This window comes from Xiphias gladius, chromosome 8, assembly GCF_016859285.1.
Source record: "Xiphias gladius isolate SHS-SW01 ecotype Sanya breed wild chromosome 8, ASM1685928v1, whole genome shotgun sequence".
NCBI lineage: Eukaryota > Metazoa > Chordata > Actinopteri > Istiophoriformes > Xiphiidae > Xiphias > Xiphias gladius.
In genome coordinates, this window is record NC_053407.1 from 13,777,557 (window position 1) to 13,800,131 (window position 22,575).

The 22,575-nt window shown below is 39.8% G+C and overlaps 1 protein-coding gene across 1 annotated transcript; it reads left to right on the plus strand.

Moving 5' to 3' along the window:
* Positions 1 to 2,848: 2,848 nt before the first annotated feature.
* On the plus strand, positions 2,849 to 21,671 carry rfx4 (regulatory factor X, 4). The gene is made up of 18 exons (XM_040132611.1): positions 2,849 to 2,891; positions 5,174 to 5,260; positions 5,499 to 5,559; positions 8,955 to 9,078; positions 10,480 to 10,541; positions 11,012 to 11,225; positions 11,697 to 11,774; positions 11,952 to 12,115; positions 14,068 to 14,168; positions 14,295 to 14,353; positions 14,473 to 14,617; positions 14,913 to 15,007; positions 15,541 to 15,658; positions 17,205 to 17,324; positions 17,802 to 17,963; positions 18,094 to 18,259; positions 18,361 to 18,499; positions 21,277 to 21,671. The coding sequence occupies exons 1-18, from the start codon at positions 2,849 to 2,851 to the stop codon at positions 21,547 to 21,549; spliced, it is 2,211 nt and encodes a 736-aa protein (XP_039988545.1). The 3' UTR covers positions 21,550 to 21,671.
* The last annotated feature ends 904 nt before the right edge of the window (positions 21,672 to 22,575 follow it).

Here is a 22,575-nt window from a genome sequence, read left to right on the forward strand (position 1 = left end):
CTTGCAGTAAAACAATTCTGCTCAGCGGCCATTGTTGTTAGGTTTATTATATTACATGGGTGATTGTGTGGAAGAATGATGGATCAGTGAGTGCATCCACAGCCTATAGAGTAAAAACACAAATTATTTTATTTTAGTCCCTGCACATAGAATATAAATCGACCTCGCTGACTATTTAAAAACTCAATAATGGTGAGAAAGAAAAGACACAAGTTTAACTGTCCTGAAATATTTGATTTGGCCTCACTGCCAGATCAAAAAGAAAAAAGATGCAAAATACACAAATATAGTGAAATGCATAATTCATGGTGACAGTCAATCTGTAGAAGGAAATAATCTGCATTTAGCAGAAGTGTAATGTGAAACTAGGGTTAGGCAATTATGGTTTAAAATAAAATATTATTTTTATGATATCTATAAATTTGACATGTTATAGCGTTTTGCAATACAATGAGACCAAATTCTTGGTATGTGTACAACAAAAACAACTACATTTGTTAGTTTTTTAGGCCTGCAAGTAGTGATTCTTTTCATTGTCATTCATCAGTTATTTCCTTGATTGAAAGATTAATCGTTTGGTCTATAAAAAGGTCAAAAAATTGTGAAAAAAATGGCCTTCATAATTACACAGCCCAAGATTATTTCATCAAATGTCCAAAACCCAAAGATATTCAGTTTATATTCGCAGATGTCCAAGGAAATTTTAGGAGCTGGATACAGAGCATTTTGGCATTTCTTCTTTAAAAAAAATGGCTCAAAACAATGGACTCATTATGAGAAATGTTGCCAATTAATTGATTAATCAACTAATCATTGTTGAAAATCATTAAGCAATAATATTTAATTATCACCATGTCCGTGTTAGACTAATATTCAGGTCAATGCAGAATCCCAGAGAATGAAACATGGCATCATGTCCACAATAAAATCCATTTGAAACTAACTGGCTGAAACTAACTTGCATCAAAAAAGGAGTTTTGTTTGGGTTGGTTTTTTTTATTTATTTACAACCTGAGATGTTTTCGGTTTCTCAGCAGATAGTGACCAGTCTCATTTAAATTTCATGCGATAGGCAGACAGCTGGATGTTAGATACAACAATGTTCAGTGACTACATATAGAATTATACAGAGCAACAGCTTCATTCATGTCAGTAGGGAGAGACAGTTGCTGCGAGTCATACGGTTTCCTCTTTTAAACCGAAGCCATACATGTCGTATGTAGCGTAACCGTACCCCCCACCCGCACATACACACACAACTCAACTGGGGCCTTTTCACTGAACAAAAGCAGTACACATCCGTTTGTGCGGGCAGAGTGTGAGAGTAGGACGGGTGGAAGAGGCTCTTTTGGTTGCTGCACCTGTCCTATATTATGAGGCTCTAATAAGCAGATAACAGAATGGAAAAAAGGACGTCCTCTGAGGGAGATACAGACTCCACCTTCTCCTTATTTGACAGAAATTAATTAGATCCTCCTTTGAGGTCACGGTTTTGCACTAGCCACCATTTAGGGCTTTGAATATTGAGTCATCAAAGGGTTGTTATAGTATTTTTCTTGCAAAAATCTTTTGTTTAACTCTAAGAATCTGTAAAGTTGCACCAAAAACGATTTTCCGTCGTGTAGTGGTCCCGTCCTTTCACTCAGTTCAGCAGCTTTCTTGTTCCTACATGAGCCTGAATGGATGCACATCCCTGTTTTAACAAGCTATGACCCTGTGGAAAAACGTCCCATGGCATGTTGCTGCCACCCGTGCTCCCAGGTGGCTGCACGGTGTGTGTCGGTGAGTAGCAGCATTGGTGCCCACGCCTGCGCACTGGAAGAGAAAGTCCTCCTTTGCTATCCATGGTGTGGTGAGTAATTCAGCCATAATCCGCCTTTCTCCTCTCCCCTCTTCTTTCCCCTCTCCTCTCCCCCTCTCCTGTGGTTCCATTCATATTCTAATCACAGCTTTCCCTTCTCCAGCTCTCAGGCACTCCATCAGAGCCCTCCCAGCCTCGGGCTTTGCACTTTTACTTCCCCCCCTTTGTGACCGTTCCCTCTTCTCAGAGGCACACCAAAAATAAGGTTGCCACAGCAAAAGAGTGAGCGAAAAGAGGTGAGAACTCCACCAAATAATTCACACTGGTGCAGTTTTAGCATGTTTGGATGCATGTCTGAGCACATGACAGGTCGACTCTGTGAAAAAGTTGCCACAAAGATGGTTTAATGGTGGAGTGAGGTGATAAACAGGAAATGTGGCAACAAGTGTCTGTTGGATGTGAAATGGGAGTTAAAATCGGAGGGAAAGGCAGGAGCAGCCGTTGTGTAAGGATGTATGTTTATTTGGAGCTCGGGGGTGTATAAAAACGTATTAAATGCCATAATGGAAGACGGGGAGGCCACAGTGTTAGGACTGCGTAGATCTAAGCCTCTTTTTTTTTTTCGTTGGGAGGGAGCTTTTCTTATTCAAAACAGCCCCACAAAAGACTTCCAGTGAGCCTTGCCACATCCCCATCTGACTTGGGGCCATTCATCAGCCTTCCAAGCCTATCAATGACATGTCCCCATCAGGGCTCCTATAAAATCAGCCCCTTTCCCATGAAACATCAGCAAACATTTTGACGGGTCTGGCTTTCCCCCCGCTGGATTTCTGGAGTCTCTACCCCCCTTTCCTCCCTTATTCCCACCTCCCCCCTTTTCCTCCGCCAACACCACCCCTCTCTGGGCGAACCTCAGATCCTCAACATCTCCTGTGACGGGCAGTGGTCACGGAAACACTGAGCGAGACAAGGGGAGAGCCGCAGAGGAGGGGGAAACGTGCACTAAGCCATTTTCTTGGAGGAGCCAGTGTTGTTGATGGGAAGAGGATGCATTGCGGGCTGCTGGAGGAGCCTGATATGGATTCCACAGGTCAGTCCTGTTAAACTGTGCTTGTCTGGATGTGTTGAGAAAATCGGCTTCTGTTCAGAAACGTTGTGTGAGTCTCTGCTGCTGCACTTCTGGACATCTCAAACTTATTCTGCAGTTATTCAGAGGAAGTGTATGGATGCTCGGATGTTGATTTGAACCTTTTTCTTGTTTTTTTTTGTTTTTTTTAATTTACTCACATTATTTACGAAGGCGTGTTTTTGGTCACACACATTTATGGAAAGTGCTGTTATGTTACATGACACACTCGTCCATTGATTAAGGAAAAGTCCCAGAAAGCAGGGAATAGTCCTGAAATCTACATCATACACCTGCTCTTATTGGTGTATTGTTCTGTTTTTTGAGTCCAAAACAGGAAAAGTAAAGCATTTATTCAACTTCCAACTGAATTTTACTGCAAATTTATCAGTAAAATGATTAATAATGATTAATGTCCAATCTGATTAGAAGACTGAAAAAAACAAATTATGCAATAGTTTGTCTGATCTGCTAAGAAGCGGCGTTATTTGATAAAATTTAAAAACTGTTTGGTTAATAAATTATCATTTAGCCTTGGACTCAAAAAAGCACACTTGCAGTATGCTGGTGCAGTGTAGAGAAGTTAAGCCCTGAATGTGTGTTAATAAATGAGTGAACACCGGTTTCACTTGTTGATCAAATTTAATCCAATTATTTAGATCCCCAACTTATCTGTTCCTGTGGCAAATGAAGCTTGAGATCTGAGCCTCTGTGGAGAATTAGCTTCACTTCAGTGAATTCACTTTTTCATTTCCAGGGTTTGTTTTACTTTCTTTCTTTCTATTTTTTTTAAGTAGATATAAACAAATGCTCTCAGTCAGCGATGAGAGGTGTCAGTGACAACTGTGGTTTTTTTATTCAAAGTTAATATGCAAATGCATAATTGTGTAACAGCCATTATAATATGCACGTTATGCAGAATATGAATAATCAGCAGTAATATAAAGGCTGATGACGATCAATAATGTACTAGGGACAGTATTATTATAATTTTCTAATGAAGATTATAATAATTTATTCGATGGTAAAAAAAAAAAGAACTTCTTCCACGTCTCTGTTTAGACGTGGCTGTGGTGATGGGACTCTAACTGCAGTCTGATCTTTTTTCTAACAGCACGTGCCAAACATCAAGATGTAGATCCTCATCGAGTGTAAACTTTTAAAACTTTTCAATGTCTGTGACCTCCTCTGAATCCCCCCATGGGCTGCACCAACAGCTCGTCCTGCCAACAGTCTGTCCTAGCAACAGCTGCTATGGTGACTGTTCTCGGTTCACATACAGGGAAAAAAAAAAGCGATTTACACAATTTCAAGAAATATTACGTGAATAGCTTTTATTTTGTTGAAAAGGTTAGAAGTAAATGGTTTAAGCACTTTAACACTTTAACCGTAAACATCTGAGGCTGCTCGTTTCCATTTTAGGTTACATAATTGTTTTTATTCACCAATTTAATGGAAGTTATTCTACTTTTTATTCGATCTCTCTGTTTAGGACATTCAGTTTAATACAATTAGCTGATAAAGAAGAAGTTGTAGCTCATTACCGTAGAAAAATAAAATTCAGGAAAATGCTTTCATGCATTCAAGAAGAATATTAATCACACACAATTTCCTTCTTAATTACATTTATCAAATACTCAATACTTTTTTTTCGGGAACAAATAAAAGAATTTTAAATGGATTTCCACTCTGTCAGGCAGCTTCTACATAAAAGCTTTGGTGTTTTGCTGCAGCTCGGTCACAGAAAGCACACCAGTCGAGCTATTTCTAAGTAGAAATTAAAATAGGACAATGGCCTCTATTCCACCAGACTGCTTCAGTAATGTGCACAGGCTCTTTTAAGCAAGTGTGTACGCTCGTAGTCTCCTGGGAACAATGCTGGATTCCTGCCGTCTTGGTGAAAACATCTCAAATAGAGCCATGGCTGCTGCGCTGCCCATACAGTCGATCGTTGTCAGCTCGCCCTGTCGCATAAGTGACATTTATAGTGTCCCGTATAGGCAGTGATTTGCACTATTTATATAAATATATCTTCCCTGGAGTAAGTGAGTTTTTAAATTGACAGTTTCAGTGAAAATTGAAAAACGGCAGCTGCTGTAATTGATGTTTTACCCAAATGACAATAAAAGGGTCCACTGTTAAATTCTTTAAGTCCTATTCTTCCTACCAGAATTATAATTTCATAATCACAACATAAAATTGTTTTTTCTGAGTGGTCATCTGTCGCCCTTCATGTCTTTTTTTAGAGAGTTGGATTGAAAGATGCCTCAACGAGAGCGAGAGCAAACGATATTCCAGTCACACGTCTCTGGGGAACATGTCCAACGATGAACGTAAGCAGGACAAACACTGTTACACTAAAACTACTGACTCCACTGAGGAATCTTGTAAACTGCTGTGTTGTGTGTTTCCAAGACCTCATCTGTTTATCTTATAGTTAAGTGTGTAGTACAGTATATGCTATTTAACCATGTTTGCACAGCAAAAATTAGATAGTCTTAAGAAAAGTTAATGTTTTGCACATTATTGTGTCAGTTATATATAAAATCCTAAATGTGCTGTATGTTACAGATGAAGAAAAAGAAAATAACAGAGCGTCTAAACCACATTCGACACCAGCGACTCTGGAATGGTAAGTTATTAGGAACAAATGTGAATGTTTTTTCCCTCTGTCATCTGTAAGAATTAATGAGATAAAAGTGAGAAAATGTATAAACAAAACAGTTTTATTTCAATCAGCTGTAATGAAAAGCAAATATAGTGAATGAATGTAGTAATAGTATTTTCTGTTAAAGTTGTGTGACATATCAAACACATTTTGTATTTTAAGTAATAGCGGGAAGTTTCATTTGTTTTGTTTTTTCAAACTAAATCTGATCGTGGTCATCTGATCTGATAAGATTTTGTGTTTTATTTCACGTCCTCCACATGTATAAAATACAAACCCCACACATACTTCTAGTCTACATGTGCCTGCCTGTTGCACAGCCCCATTACCAATGACAGCCTTTACATAATAGCATTCAAAATACACATGGGCTTAAATGAATAATGAATACTGATTTAACCTGCACTGTGGGGGGCTGAAACCCAGTGTGACGAACATGTGTGGAGTCAATGTACCTGTTATTATAAACCCTTTTTAGAGAGATTATAGACATAAATGCTATTGTAATAATTTAATTTTATGTTGCATTAAAAGTGAACAACCTCTATTTTTAAGAATGGAGTGATGAGTTTTTTAATTGATGATTCGGTTTTTTCGTTGTTAAACCAGAAAGAATACATGCGGTCACAGGACTTTTGGAGCACAACTTGCATCTGATTAGCAGAAAACTCACTAAATCAGGTTTATATTTACACCAGAACAATACAGAATGCCCATTAGTGAATTAACCAGTTTTGAAAATGCAGTTATTTATAAATGAAATTCGATATTAAGACTAGTGAATGAAATTCTTTTTTGACTGTAAATCAGAAGACAGTTCACAACTTTCTGATTGAAAGAAAATGTATGTCGGGTCAAAGAGATCATCTTCCATGGCTCGTAATACGGCTGGAACAGACTCTCACCATGAATAAAGCGCAGCCTAAGAGGCATTTGTTAAGGACTGAGAAATAAAAAAAGCTCAGAAAGGCATAGAACACATTTTTATCAACATTTTGACTGAACGTGTTGTTTTTTGATTTCACAAGAGTCCAGACTCTGAATTTACCTCCATGTAGTCAATCTGTTGCTCCTTTAAACATTAACTCTCCCATTCTGTCCTTCAGAGGAGTGACCTGGGCCAAACTGCACATGAAAGTTACCACTGTTGAATGCTCAAGGGCTACAGGTGTATAGAGGACGGACATTAGCTTTATTAAAAATAACATTGCTCCTCCTATTGTACAAATATTTGATTTCTTAGAGAATGACTTGTTCCAAACATATCTAAAACAATAGTAAATACACAAATTATATTATAGTCATTAATAGCTACAGAAAAGTTGGCACTATTTCTGCCAGATACTTCTTTCTCGCTGCGTTCTCTGCTGTTTGGACTAATTTAAAAAGCTGCGTGCACTTTGCTTAATTTTAAAAAAAGCTTTCAGTACTATTAAATTACAAAAATCAGACAAAATCTGTCACCTAAATATCAAAGTTTGCACAAAAAAAGGTAAAATCATTCTCAAATAGGAAAAAATGTGCGTGGTTAGTACTACGTGAGATGTGTTCCACAAGGCTCAATTTTGGGTCCATTTGTATTTTGTTATTTGACCTTTTGTTATTACATGTAAGTGGTACACAGATAATTTGATTTGTATTTCAAGCTAGGTGACAAACATGTTTGTATTTGCAAACTGCAATATACATTCAGACATTTCACTGACAGTGAAGAGGCTTTAAGCTGCATTGAGCGATTTCTTTTGTTGGACCATTAGGGGGCAGAAATATGGCAACACAAACTTAAAGCATCACAGCTCTGATATACTAATAAATTAAAGAGTGCTTATAGTAATAATTATTTTATAGCAAACAAAGAATAAAAGTAAATGCAATCCAAAATATAAAGGATCAAACAAGATAAAACAATTTAAAACCATTACAACAAATACCAAATTTTTGGATTCATCAATAGTTCCACGCTTTATCAGAACATACAGTTGTGTGTCATCCGCGTAGCAATGAAAATCAATATTACGTCTACGCACGATTTCCCTCAGGGCAGTGTGTAGGTGGTACATAAAAGGGAACCTGACAGATAAGAGATGAACCAATTCAGAGCCACATCAGTGATGCCAGCAAAATTTTTCAGACAGCTGACAGAGACTAATGTGTTAGCAAACATTTGCCGACATAACAGACACAACAAAATGCAACTTAGTGACACTGACGATTAAAAAGAGCAAAGAGACTTGTGTTTATCATCTCACTGGTATCTGCAGTACTAGCAACCCTTTCACATTACAAGTAATTTTAATCAATGTTAATATCAAAAAGGTAATTTAAATACTTCACGGGTATTTCAATGCAAATCAATTATACTGTAACATGGGAGGTATTATGTGCATTAGAAACCATTTACAGGGGCTTTGGAGTTGTAAATCAGTGCTGTTATTTTTTTTCACACATAAATTACTTTAACCTGCTGGACACAGTCAAGTAGGATGAAACTAAAACCCTGAAAACAGATAAAAATCCAAACACACAAACACACAAACACACACACACACACACACACACACACACACACACACACACACACACACACACACACATACACACACACAAAAACAATCACTGTAAAAAGTATAATGCAATATGACCTTCAATGATGGGACAATTTTTAAAAAATGCGGGTATGCCTGGAATTTATCTGAATTTTTCCACCAGAGCTGGTAATGAACTTTTGGACTGTCACACATGTATTCCTGCCGGAGCAGTTGTTGATGTAATTGCGTTGTCAGGCTTAAGGTCTAAATATCAAAGACGAAAAGCTGCGTACGACAGCACATCTGTTGACTGCTGTGTGTTGCTGAATGAGACAGCTTGTCATGTGGTGCGTGCTGTAGATGCTTTAACACTCCATGTGACGTGATGTGATGATGTGTCCTGTGAATGTGCAGACCTGATGCTGCTTTAATGTGCATGAAGCTGCTGTTTTTTAATACTATACGGTTTGTGTTTTTATTCAGTTTTCTGTGTTGATTGTGGTTCTGCATGTTTGCGTGTTACATTTAATGTTTTCCTAAACCACTTACCTGTCAATGAAAATTAGCCCTAAATCTGGTCCATACACACTCTGTCCTCTCTTACATAAATACGATTCAAACTTTAACATTGTATAATTTCACATCATCAAATAGTCACTGCGGTGCGTCCCTTTGCTAATATTTACGCAGTAAATTCCTGCACATTTTGCACAATGTTTTACCAGAGATTCAGTGATCTTCTCATTTCATCTCATTCAGTTTAACAATGTTGTATTAACAAGTACCATACTTTACTTTTTGGATACTGATGAATCTTACTTTCATTCACAGGCTAGAGGAGAACTATGAGATAGCTGAAGGTGTGTGTATCCCCCGAAGTGCCCTCTACATGCATTACCTAGACTTCAGTGAGAAGCACGACACACAGCCTGTGAACGCAGCCAGCTTTGGAAAGGTATGATTCAAAACTTGCCTGGATGATGAAGATGAAGGTCAAACAGTCTGACAACTCATCATTCCCACCTACACCCAGTTTATTGATTTTTGATTGTGAAGTGCAGTTGAGCAGTTCTTTAAAAACAGGTCGACGCCCCAAAATCAATGGTGGAGATTTATCTCAGCTTTTCAGGGTTTAGTATACATTTATACATGGACTGCAAGTTTAAAGTAAGCAGAACAAAATGGCTCAACAGAAGAAGATACAAAACAACAGTCGGATGTTATAGCCCCTATGAAAGCAATAATCTCATCCACTCAATCAGCCACAAGCATTAGTCTGACCATTTCATGCTTGGGTTGGTTTTGTGCTGCAGCTCTGGCTGCTGGGTTGAAGTAATATCGACTGCAGCTCAGTGTGCGTTCACTGAACATATAATCTAGAGCCAAAGGAGATGTGCTTTCGTCTGTTCCCACAACCCCAAGAAGTTCCTCAGGCTTCCTACCCCCAGCCATCCCCTGTACCCTGGACTCCGGCCCCAACCCCCAACCCTGGGCCCACCCCCACCCCTTCGCAGCTCCTGTCGGAAGATATTGAAAAAGAGAAGGGGCCTGGATTAATGTGTAATTAAAGGAAATTTGGAAGGGTGAGATGTTGCGGAATGTTAGATCAGTGGCTGGAGCAGTGTGGGGTGTCCTTTAGGAAGGCTTCATTGATTCGGGACAAAAAAACGAGAGAGGGCCCGGACTGCCTCCCTGTCTGCTCATTTATCAAGCGGGGCCTGACAGAAACTTCACAGCTTGGCCTCTTTTTTCATCCCACACAATGGAGAGCTACACTGTTTGCTAAAGTTTCTGCACCAGGAGCTGGACCAAGGAGCCAATCTCTTTGGACAAAAAGAGAGGAAAGGAAGAAGGAGGGAGTGGAGAGGAGAAAGGGAGTGAGAAGGAGAGAGGATGGGTGGGTGGGTGGATGGATGAGGGGGAGTCCGTTGATATAGAAAAAAAAAGTAATACCCCTGGATGTCATAAATGGATGGCTCTCAAAGCTTTTATTTTCCTCACAGACCTCCCAGTGGATACAGCAATGAGACTTTCATGTTGTTCTGCTGACAAACTTTATTAAAAACTTTCTCATAAAGAACAGAAAATGCTGTACAAGTTCAATATTTTCTGTTAAGTAATGTATACTGTTTCTACTGTGCATTAGATTCTAACTCAAGTACAGTTTTCTACTATAGAGTATTTTCTTCCACTGAGTAAAAAAATACACGTGTCAATATTTTATAAAGATCTTAAGTGATCCTGGTGTCACCTAAATTTTATATAATTCCTAAAAAAATATAATAAACAAAAAAGTTTAGTCTCTTTCTGTGTAGTTACAGCACATTGACAACTTTCTCTCTTCTACAATGAACAGATCATAAGGCAACAGTTTCCAGCGTTAACCACCAGAAGACTGGGGACAAGAGGGCAGTCGAAGTAAGTTCCTTTAGTTTGGTTTTTGTCATAAACAATCTATACATAACACGCTTGTCCAGGTATACACTTAGAAAAAACAAAAACAAAGAAAAAAGGACAGAGATTTAAACAATAATGGGACATGGAGATGAAAAAGCAAAAAATATTAATGAAAAGATGATCAAAAAAGGAAATTTCTCATCCTAATTTAAAAATCTACACTAGCTCAACTTGATACAAAGCATATTGATCACAGTTGTTATTACTAAAGATCTGAAATTGTAGCATACATGTAGGCTTTTGAAATATTAGTTTGTTTGTTTTTTAAAAACTATCTGATAGAGGCATGTCATTTTGATGACAAGCCATACACTGTATATTTATATAAAATCAGACAAAAATTTTAATTTTATTCTTTTACAATTTTCAATAGTAGTACTACTTGTACATGACGAGGCAAAAATAAACTGCGCACCATCTGTTCTCCTCAGGTACCACTACTACGGCATAGCGGTGAAGGAGACCTCTCAGTATTATGACGTGATGTACTCCAAAAAGGGAGCGGCATGGGTGAATGAGACGGGGAAGAAAGAGGTCACCAAGCAGACAGTGGCGTATTCACCGCGCTCCAAACTGGGGACGCTCCTGCCAGAGTTTCCAAATGTCAAAGACCTAAATTTGCCCGCCAGCCTGCCAGAGGAGAGGGTAAACAGGAGTTTTAAAAGTCCATCCTTACAGCTCCCCCACCCCTCTCGTCCCATCTCTCCATGCCATCTCACCATCTCTGCGCCCCCTCTAGCTCTTTTATCTGGATTTTCACTGGGTCTGCATTTAGAGAAGGACCCTGAGGATTTATATGCTGGCTCCTCACTAACTCTTAATCTTTTGGGGGAGATAATAAGATCTAGCAATGGACAATGGACAGGCACTAGCTGTCCGGCTTTTAAAGAGCAGCCATGATTTTAAATGGTTTGTGTTTTGCTGATCTCTAAAGCTTGTTTTATATTACGCCGCTCCAGCCTAGACCTGTTACATGTATTTATTGGTTCACATGCTTTGTTCAAGATTTATTTTCTTGTTTTTGTACCGTTTTTTTTTTTTTTTTTTCCAGTTTCCCCAAAAGAGAAAAAAACCTATTAAGTTTGTGATGTAATGAGATTACTACTCTGCCCACAGGTGTCAACCTTCATCATGATGTACAGAACGCACTGTCAGAGGATACTGGACACTGTTATTCGAGCCAACTTTGACGAGGCAAGGCGTCTCCTGTTTTAAACCTCTTGTTTTAATCAAGTTCTTGTTTTACCAGAAGTCCGAATCTGTTTCAACAAAAAGTCTGATTGTGTGTCACTAATAGCTTCAGCCTATAAAACTGTTAAACCTGTATCTCATGTATTATTGAATGTCATGGTGTGTCTGTGGTGTCTGCAGGTCCAAAGCTTCCTGCTGCACTTCTGGCAGGGCATGCCGCCCCACATGCTCCCTGTCCTCGGCTCCCCCACGGTGGTGAACATAGTAGGAGTTTGTGACTCCATCCTCTACAAGGCCATCTCTGGGGTGCTGATGCCCACCGTCCTGCAAGCACTGCCTGATAGGTGAGTCGTGTTGTAACCTTCATTTTTACTATGAGTGAGCTTTGTACCATTATCCCACCTATTGTTACTAAAACTGGATATGAGGTACGCAACCGTTCAAAATTTTTAAAAGACCCCAATTTTTCCAGTTGTTTACTGAAAACTTTTTCACTGAAAAAATCTCTCAGTGTTTCTGAGATGAAAGCATAAAACGAAAAAATAATAACTATTTAAAAAAAAAAAAGAAGGAATCATAGAATCTTAAATCCTAAATTTAATCTAAATTTTTGATTCATCCAGCAGCCGAACACACTTGTGACATTCTTTCTACAATGGAAATCAAGTATTGTGCAGAAAGTTTATCCCAATGCTGTTGCAGAAGTTCGCACGAACGTGTCGCACTTGCAGGTTGCTTTGCTTTCACCTTCTATGTAGTTCATCCCAAACCAGCTCCATGGGGATTGAGTCTGGAGACTGTGCTGCTCTTCCACTATGTGAAGCCACCGTCTAGTTCTTTTCCTTAATGTTTTGGGTCATTATCTTGCTGTGGGATGAACCCCTGACCAACCAGTCTGTCTTCCTTCCTTACCTGTCTTTTTCTCACCATTCTGATACCAGCGTACAGTACTATTTCCTGCAGCACAGCATTGTCCTAATAATGCATCAGATGTAACACAGTTTATTCTAACACTGCCTTCGTACAGACAGAGGGTTTGTAAGTCATTAGCAAAAGTCGGGGCACCTGACCGGAGCTGTTTGCATTAACTTTCAAGGTTTCATTGCTGTAGGAAACATGTAAATTAACCAGTTTCTTAATTCCTGAAAAAGGCCTGTTTTCATGAAATTTACAGGATCTCTCAGTTTTTGGTGACCTAAACTTTTTTTTTATTTAACCTTGGGCAGTTTACCGCTGACCTTTGTACCATTTAAGGTTATACAGGACTTGAACTGCTTAACTTTCAATAAAAACTAGAAAAATGGGGTTGTTCTAAAACTCTTGACTGGTAGTGTACGTTTTTCACTGAACTGACTTAACAACAAACTGTTATTTTTATTTGTACAAACCTGAAGCTTGAATTAAATCTGCTGCTTTAACAGTGACATCACGATCATCAGTTAGTTCAGTTTTGCCAAATTTTAGGCTTAAGTTAGGCTTAAGTTAACTTATTCTCTTATTATCGATACCGTGTACTTTAAAGGTTTATGCACGTCTTACTATACTATACCTTTTACTAAATTATACTGCTATATGGGTAGTGTAATATTGTGGAGAATAAATTATTCTTACAGTTCCACAGCATGTCTTGCTAAATGATCTGCCTACACATTCACATTGCAGCTACTGATTGGCTGTCTGGAAACGTGCTCGCCTTGTGATCAGTCACCTAATATAAATTAAAATTAGGGCAGTCATTCTTCTTTTCCAAAACATGAAAGTAACAGCTTTTTGTATCAACTTGACTGTGACAGGTAGTGGTCTACAGCGGAGTTGGGAGAGTGCAAAACCTTGACAATGTGAGAGCTTTAAATTCTGGTCTGGATTTTTAAGCACAATTAAAAAGATAGTTTAGGAAGAAGAAGAAGAAGTTAAATGTGAGGCCGAACTGATGGGTCAGTTATTAATTTAGTCAGCTGACAAACTCAATTAATCGTTAAAAGGATTTTTCAGAGGCACCATCATTTCTCTGGTTCCAGCTTCCCGAATGTGAGGATTTGCTCTTTTCCTGTCACATATGAAAAAAAAAAAACTAAAGCTTTTCACCACATCTCAGAGTTTGTTCAGTTGAATCTTGATGTTTTGGTCGGTCAAAAATCAAACAAATGATTGACCGAACAAAAAAGATTATTTAAGACAATAATCAGCAGAATAATCTATTATGAAAAGAACTGTTAGTTGCAGCCCTAACTGAATTAAATTATGACTAAGGTTTATGAGGTATTTATTGTGTTTCTGTTTTCCATCATTTACACAGTTTGACTCAGGTTATTCGAAAATTTGCCAAACAGCTCGATGAGTGGCTTAAAATAGCACTTCACGACCTTCCTGAAAACCTGAGAAATATCAAATTTGAATGTAAGTATGAAATCCACGGTTTACGTCTTAAGAAAATAGAGATTCCGCATTTTTATCTTAAAAAAGGAAAAAATGTAAATGATGATTCGCAGGAGTAACCGCATCTTTCTCCTTTTTTGTTTCCAGTATCGAGGAGATTTTCTCAGATTCTAAAGCGGCAAACATCATTAAACCATCTTTGTCAGGTGCCTATCATCTGTTTGTATGAATAGTTTTTTTCAATAAAATCCATATGAACAAAAACAGCTGATAAGGGATATGGATATGCTTGTGTAAGTAATATTGTTGATATATCTGTCCCCAGGCATCGCGGACTGTGATAAACAGTGCCGACATCACTTTTCAAATGCTGGAGGACTGGAGGAATGTGGACTTGAACAGCATCACCAAGCAGACACTTTACACCATGGAGGACTCACAAGAGGAGCACAGGCAGCTTATTATCCACTGTAAGTCCATGCAGTTACACTGACTCCACTCTAACACACCGGGCCGGACAGAGAACTACACTTTACTTCCACACAAACAACACACCGAGGGACAATCATTCCCACGACCAGCAGAGTCAAAGCATTAATGATGGAGACTAAAAGGTTAAGTAAGTTCACACTTCTCTGAAACACCCTGCGGAGCATCTCCAGTCAGCAGTCCTGACGGGCTCAGAGGTCACAGATTCTTTGTGTTTTTTTCAGTCTCCAGCGATGTTAAATCCTACGTAACCTGACGTTCTGCCTCCTGTCACAGTGTATCAGGAGTTTGACCGTCTGCTGGAGGAGCAGTCTCCAATCGAGGCGTACATCGAGTGGCTGGACTCGATGGTGGACCGCTGTGTCGTCAAGGTCAGACAGAACATACTTTCATCCACTCACTGAGAAAAAACAGCTGTTTAAACATGGTCTGACTTAGCACATTTTTGTATCCGTCTTAAGTTCAAGTTGCACAGGTGAAGTTTAAACCAGTTTCCCGTGTTTGTCTCTGAGATGTGATTTTAAGTAAATGTTTGAAGTATTTGCACAGCAGATCGTTTTGCCCTTAAAAAGACACCTGCTGCTGAAACCACTCGTCTCTGCGTGTCTGTCTTACACAGAGGCACTTACGCTGCAATCCTCCCAGTTAATGATGTCTTCAAGCTTCCCATTTGCGTCCATTATGGCCAGATATGGGCTTGTAAAATTTGGTCGCCCTGGCAACGTCTTGGACTGCCCAGACAATAGTTCAATAGGAAGGCGTGTCCCCGGGGGCAAATTAAATAGTTGACTTGTTGACATGTTTTTCGTTCCTGAGGGTTAAGCCCCAATACGGACCCAGGGGTTAATTCTACCCCAGTATCCTGACCCTTCCCCCTCTTTTCTCATGGAAATGTTCTCTCTAGGTGGCAGGGAAGAGGCCCGGGTGCCTGAAGAAGGTGGCCCAACAGTTCCTGCTGATGTGGTCGTGTTTCGGTACCAGAGTCATCCGGGATATGACCCTCCACAGCGCGCCCAGCTTTGGTGAGCTGCTAATGCTTTGTCATCATTTCCTTCATGCGACAGATAGGAAGTACACAACTTTGACAGCGTGTATACAGAATAGTTAGTTATTTTATTTATGATGTCAACCACATACAAGTTCCCATACCACATGGACTTGGAAGACGCCAACAATACTGTTGCAGTGCAAACAAAGATTTTTGTCTCCTCGGTCAAATGCTACAAATAAAATCTGACACAAAAAAAGGTTCCCATCCTAAAACACAACTCAAATTTATTTATAATCCTCCAAACAGAAGAACTCATCAGAAATTTTACTAAAAGTATAGCCCTTAAATCATCATATAATGCGCATTAAAACATGAAATGGACTTCAATCTCACCTTAATGAGAACAAACAAAGTCTTGTATCTTAAGAGCGATCATTAAACCTGCCCAGTTATATAGGTAATGGTAGTGTGGCTGAATGTAACGGTGCACACAGAGATCTGCTCCACATAAGGCTCTACAAATACCCACACACTGTCTGTCCTCATTTACAAGCAACAATTTGCACTAAGCATCATGATTGTTACACTGTAACCTGTTTTGAGAAATTTGAATAATGAATAAAATGATACAAAATATATATTTCATATCCCTCATCCTGGGATGTTCTATATAAAAAGGCCCAGTTGTTCAGACAAGTGTGTTTCCAAAGTTGAGTCGTCTCATGCTTATGTCTGGTGTTTGTAGGTTTCACCACTGGTGCCTCAAACTGGGTTAAACTTTCAGAAATGATCTACATATGGGTTCAGTGTTACCAAACAAACACTTCAAGATTCCTATGTGATTCTTCAAATAAGGAGAGACGAGGAACAAGTAAAATGGCTGTTGTTTTAATAGCTTGTTGTGCATGACCAAGGTTTTCAATAAGTGAAGAGCCGTGCAAATGAAAGAAAGGAAAATGGCTTCTCTTTCCTGTACTTGTGTCCTTTGGCCCTGTCTGTGAATATCAAAGACACAGCTGGTTGCAGTGTTTTGATAAAGCAGGTCTCTGTGCACAAACAGCTAATTAACAAAAGCCGCCCCCCACCTCCTCTCCCGATGAGTTTGCCTGTCTTTTCCATTTTATGACTGGTCAGTATTACACCCCGCTCCCCTGAATAGCCACAAGTGTTTATTATGCGCAAGGCGGCGGCAGCGACCGGCACAATGACACAATTGTGACACTCCCTCACATGCCACGGTCTCGTCTTCCGTGTGACCCCAGGGTCAGCTGACATATTTCTGGCACTGAGTCGGTACACGGAAACAAGCGCGCTCGCTTCTTTTTGATAACAGCACTTGTCCTGTCAGTCTGCAGGATGTGATGTCATCAAACTGATGCTTTTAGAAACACTTCAGTCTTAATGGTCGTCATCATTTATGTCTTTCCCAAAACATGCAGAGACGTCTTTTTTTTTTTTTTTCTTACACAATTGAGCCTCACTAACTGTCGCCATTTCATTGAGTCACTTTTTAACACAATTAATTACATATAACTTTTAGGTACAAATAACACTTTCTCCTGTGTGTTTGTGTGCAGGGTCCTTCCACCTGATCCATCTCATGTTTGATGACTATGTGCTTTACCTGCTGGAGTCCCTGCACTGCCAGGAGAGGGCCAATGACCTCATGAGGGCCATGAAGGGTGAGGGCAGCACAGGTGAGACAGCTACCTGCGGGTCTAACCAATAACCAATGACAGTACATCTGCAAAAATGTCTCGTGTAGTGGTTTGTCAAGAAGTTAAGTTGCCTGATTATGTCACTGGAAATCTCCAAGACAATGTATTGATATTTGTTTGACTTGTAAAAGTCATTTTCAGGCAAAAATTCTGGTTCTGGGATTTGTTGCTTTGCTTTGTTTTATGTGATAATAAACTTAATAGCGTTGGTTGTGTTCTGTTGGTCAGAGAAAACAAGCAAACTGAAGACAGCGCCTTGGGCTTCAGGGAATTATGATGTACATTTTTTTTACAATTTTTTGAGTTCTTTTGCGCCACACGGTCATCAATTAATTGATAAAATGAACTGATAACTGAAAAATCAGCAGACTAATCAGTATCGACAATCATCATTATTTGCTAATGTCTCTCTTGTATTAAATTGTCCAATGGTCTGTCGTCTTCTCACACCTTCAGCAGAGAGAGAGGAGGAATTCACGCGGACAGAGGCCACTCCCACCTCCCCGTCCCCAGGACCCTACTCTCCCGCGCGCTCAGTCCACTCTGTGGGCGTCTCATCGGCCAGCTCCCCCACAGCCGCCGTGTCCCCAGAGTACACCGGAGTCACCACCACCACAGGTGAGACGGACCTCACGGTCACACGCACACACAAATCGTAAATGAGCAGGATATAACAAGTTTCACAGCACATACAGTAGTTTCTCTACGCCATCACATTTGTCTCTGTGTCTACATATGTGTCTACCAGGCGCTGTTCAGTCATATACCTGGTCCCTTACATACACAGTGACAACAGCAGGCGGCTCCGCTCCAGAGGCCGGACAGCAGCTGTCCTGTATGAGGAGCAACGCGCCAGTCCCTCCACCATCCTCCGCACACCGGATGCCAGTCTACACCCACAGAGACGACCATGGGTAATTATGATTTTCAGGATTAGATTAATTTTCAAGGCATTTTGGAAACATTAAAAATGTTTTGAATAATTTTTTTTAATGATTTGCTTACTGCATTCTAGGTATACTGGTAGTTACAACTATGGCAGCTACGCCAACCAGCATCCTCATTCCATCCAGAGCCAGTACCCAAGTCTGGCCCATGAGCCGGCGATTCCAGCCCCCCTCCACTACTCTGCCTACCACCGCTCGTCTGCGCAGGTCAGTCTCAGTCACCCAAAAGATGAGTTCAGTAGCATTTTAAAGAATGGAAATCAGCTCATGAATTTGCTCAGTGGATTTAAATCCTTTTGAATCCCTTATCGCAATCTGTGTAGGCATAACTTTTTAAAATGCAACTCACAAATATTGTAAATAACTGAAACTCAAAAACTCTAGCTTTGCCAGATAGATATCATATAGGATATGCTACCGTATTTAGAAAAAATGACCTGTTTTATATGTTACTGTTTGATAATAAGAAAAGAAATAAAACATTTGGCAAGAAATTTGTTAGATTCAAAGGTTAAAAAAATGTTTTATGCTATGGTTTTTGACTGGCTGAACATTCCAAAATATTCCAAAATACTTCCAAAAGTAGAAAATGATGTTATTATATATGCTGTATTATTGGATTATTACTATTGATTAAGATTAACATATGAGCAATATTTTAATGTTGCAGACGGTCGAGGTGGAGCTAATTTTAACTACCTTACATATTGTTGGGTGGTTGAGTCTATAGCAGGTTATCATATTCTATAAGATCATATATTTTCTAAGTGAAATATTCATCTGCAAAGTAAGTGTAGTTGTCAGGTAAATGTAGGGACATAAAAGAGCAATATTCCCTCTGAAATGTAGTGGAATAGAAATATAAAGTAGCAGTGAAAGCTGCAGGTTATGCTGATGTCCATAGAGTGGGATGAAACACAGTGTCACATTATTCAAATAACACAAACATATGTTATTTGTTTGAACTCAGATATGATGTTTACAATAACGTGTGAATATGGGTGTGTGGATATCTAAGCTGTAACTAATTAGTAAACTGTGTGCAGCCCCAATACAGAGCTACAGTATGGGCTATGTTGGCTATTTAGATTATAATATGCTCTGAAATACATGTCAAGGTACAATATGTGCAAAAATATGTAAATCTGAATACCCAATGTGTGGGATATCTTGAAGTACTCCTCCTTTACACACTAGCAGCTCTTGTGCTGGTGATTTTTGGATGAGAATACCATCAGACTGTCCCCTCAAACTCCTGTCCTGTCAAGACAGAAGATTTACACTTGAGAAAGGGGTCCTTATGATGAGGTGAAGTCGCTGATGTTACAGCTAATGTAGCGACTGGTGTGAGTATACTCTTTTGATGGTAATTTCCTGTCAAGGGCCCTCCAGCCTCCGCTGCCTTTATAGTGGGAGGAGATCAGCTGGGCCTCAGCGCTCGCAGTTTCTAAAACTCCCCGAATCACCCCTCTCCACACAGCGGAAGCTGACAGTGAAAGGTGGCTCGGCCAGGGCCAAGAGGGGCCCTGCTCTGTTACTCTTCTTTCCAGCTCTCAATAGTCTCTTCATCTGTTTGAGCCAGTAGCCACAGAGCAGGGCAAGGGGGCGTTTATTAAAATATTGTTATTCAATGGTCTCTTTTCTGCTTGTGAACAAGAGGCAGCTGAGCCGTCTGTTCTGCTCTATGACCTGCACTGACTGTCTTTTTCCATGCCGTGATCCCTCATAATGGAATCGACTGTCGTGTTTATATTTAGTGAGAAAAGGGAAAAGGGTCCTACTTCCACTTTTTTTTTTAAAAGCCTGTCTGAGCTTAAATCGGGCACAATGCCTGAGCTTTGTCAGTGTGAGAGGTTGGAGAGGGAGCTGAAACGAACAGAAAACTTTGTCGGATCCCCATCTGTTCAAAATATTTTTGTCAACAGGCAGATTTCATCGGGGCTGTTTGTGGTCAGTCACCATAGGCAACAAAAATAACACAGGAAAAACCACTTTTTCAGCTCATGTCTGATTTTCTTAAGTGGCTTAATTTTTCTATTTTGACCATTCTGGTACAACTTGTGAAGCAATTTCCCTTGACAGGAAATTAGTGTTGGCAGGGTCAGTTCACAGCCAATGCTACATGGTTAACACAGCATCAAATATGAAATCAGCAGGGCTATAGCTACCTTTGAGCAGTATGAGGTCATGTCCTCCGTAAATGTTCTGGTAATTTGGGGGTTTCAGCAAGTTGGGGGGGGGGTGTTATACACTAGAATTAAAAAGGTGCACATGGTGAGATTTATAGCCTGATTTTTTTGACTCACTATGCTAAAATTTGACAGGACTGTAAATGAATAAGCAATACAATATTTTTCCACCAGTTTATTCCTGGACATTGTGTAATCCTTCATTAAGGGAATACTTCAACATTTTGCCTAATGTGATGATTCGCTTTCCAGTGGAGAGTTAGATGAGAACATTGACACAGCCTGCAGCCAGTTAGCTGAGCTTAGCATATCGACTGGAAATGGGGGTAAACAGCTTGCCAGGTTCTCTCTGGGAATAAAAATCTGCTAAACAGCACTACTAAAACTCACTCGTTAACATGTTATGTCTTGTTGGTTTAATTCACTCAAAAGCAGAAGTGTAAAAATTATTATTTGATGTTTTAGGAGGGGTTATGTGCCGAACTGTTTATTTTATGTTACAGAGCCAGGCTACCTGTTTCCCTCTGTCGCCAATCTTTGTGCTAAGCTACGCTAAACTAACCACCTGCTCGATGTAGCTTTATATTTAACAGAAAGATGGGATATTATAGTGGGTATTTTTTTTTCTCTATTTTCTGAAAGTTAATGATTAATCAAGACAATAATCAGCAGATTAATTGGTAATAAAAATAATTGGTAATTGCAGCTGTGATCTATTCACTGTATATTTTATGCTTCTCTCAAAAGATGACCTTACTGCATCACTGACTTCTCTCCTCTTCTTCTCCTCTTCAGTACCAGCTCAACGGCCAGATGTCTCGGATGGACCCTTGCTTGATGGGCAGCACTCCTCGGTTGCACCCCGCACCTGTCGCCCCCCGGTGGCCAGATGTGTCACCGGCTAACAGCTGTTACACCAGCCCACCTATGCATTCCTCCCGCTATGCCACCTCCGGGGACATGTACTCTCCCCTGGGCCCACGCAGGAACTCAGAGTACGAACACTCGCAGCATTTTCCCGGCTTTGCCTACATAAACGGAGAGGCCACCACAGGCTGGGCAAAATAGCCTTTAAAACTGATTTGGAAAGCCATGTGCAAGCTCCAGGCCTGCCAAACTGGTTGATGCAAAGTCTCTGAACACTTCCAGTCACGTACATCAAAGAAGGAGGAGCAGAGAAAGGAGAGTACCAATGCAAAGTAATAGGAATCATGGTATGGACGTACTGACAATTTGAAAAGACTCATTACGTTAATCAACCTGATGATTGTGGTGTAATTTGTTAAAAATTTCTTCAGTAATTAATGGAAGAAAAAAAAATATTAAATCATACAGATTGTCAAAACGTGCAGCAAAATCATTTTAAGAGTGCAATGCTGCTGCCAAGCTGTGCCTTTGTTTTTAGGAATGTACACCTCTGCCAGAGTTTCCCTTGTCAGTCTCACAAGTCAGTGCACACATCATCCCACCAACCAGCCGTCAGTCAGAAAATGTAAGTGTCTGTCGGATCGGTGTGTCGCAAGCTGTTACTGACGCCAGAACAATCTCAGTGACACCACTGTCTCCTTTTTGTTGCTCAGCACTGTGCAGCATCTTGCCGTGAGCTTGATCAGTCTGCTGCAGGATGATGATGAACTGCACTGCCTTAATGTTCTCCTGGGACACCAGTTCTATACAGTGGCACAGAGCCAAAACATCATCAGTGACAGATATGAACTCATGAGAGACCTTGATCAGTGTGTTAAGGTGTCTTCATGTTGGATAGTTTTTTTTAATGATTGAATGCTGTGACTCAAAAACAACTGTGCGAGTGTATTCTGTCGCAAGCTTTTCTGCCTTTTTCCTGTGACAACATATATATATATAGTATGTATTTTCTGTAACTTTGTAACATGGTGTATCCTTTATTTTCTATGTTACAATTGGTACTTTGTTCTCCATTTTTTATGGTTAGTAAAGGACGCATTAACCTAGGGTTGTGTGTTTTATAATGCACTCAAAGCTACTGAGGACCTATTACCCTATGGGTATTTATAAAAAGGGAAAATATCAAAGTGTACAGTAACATGAAGTCTAGTCACTTTTCTGTAAATA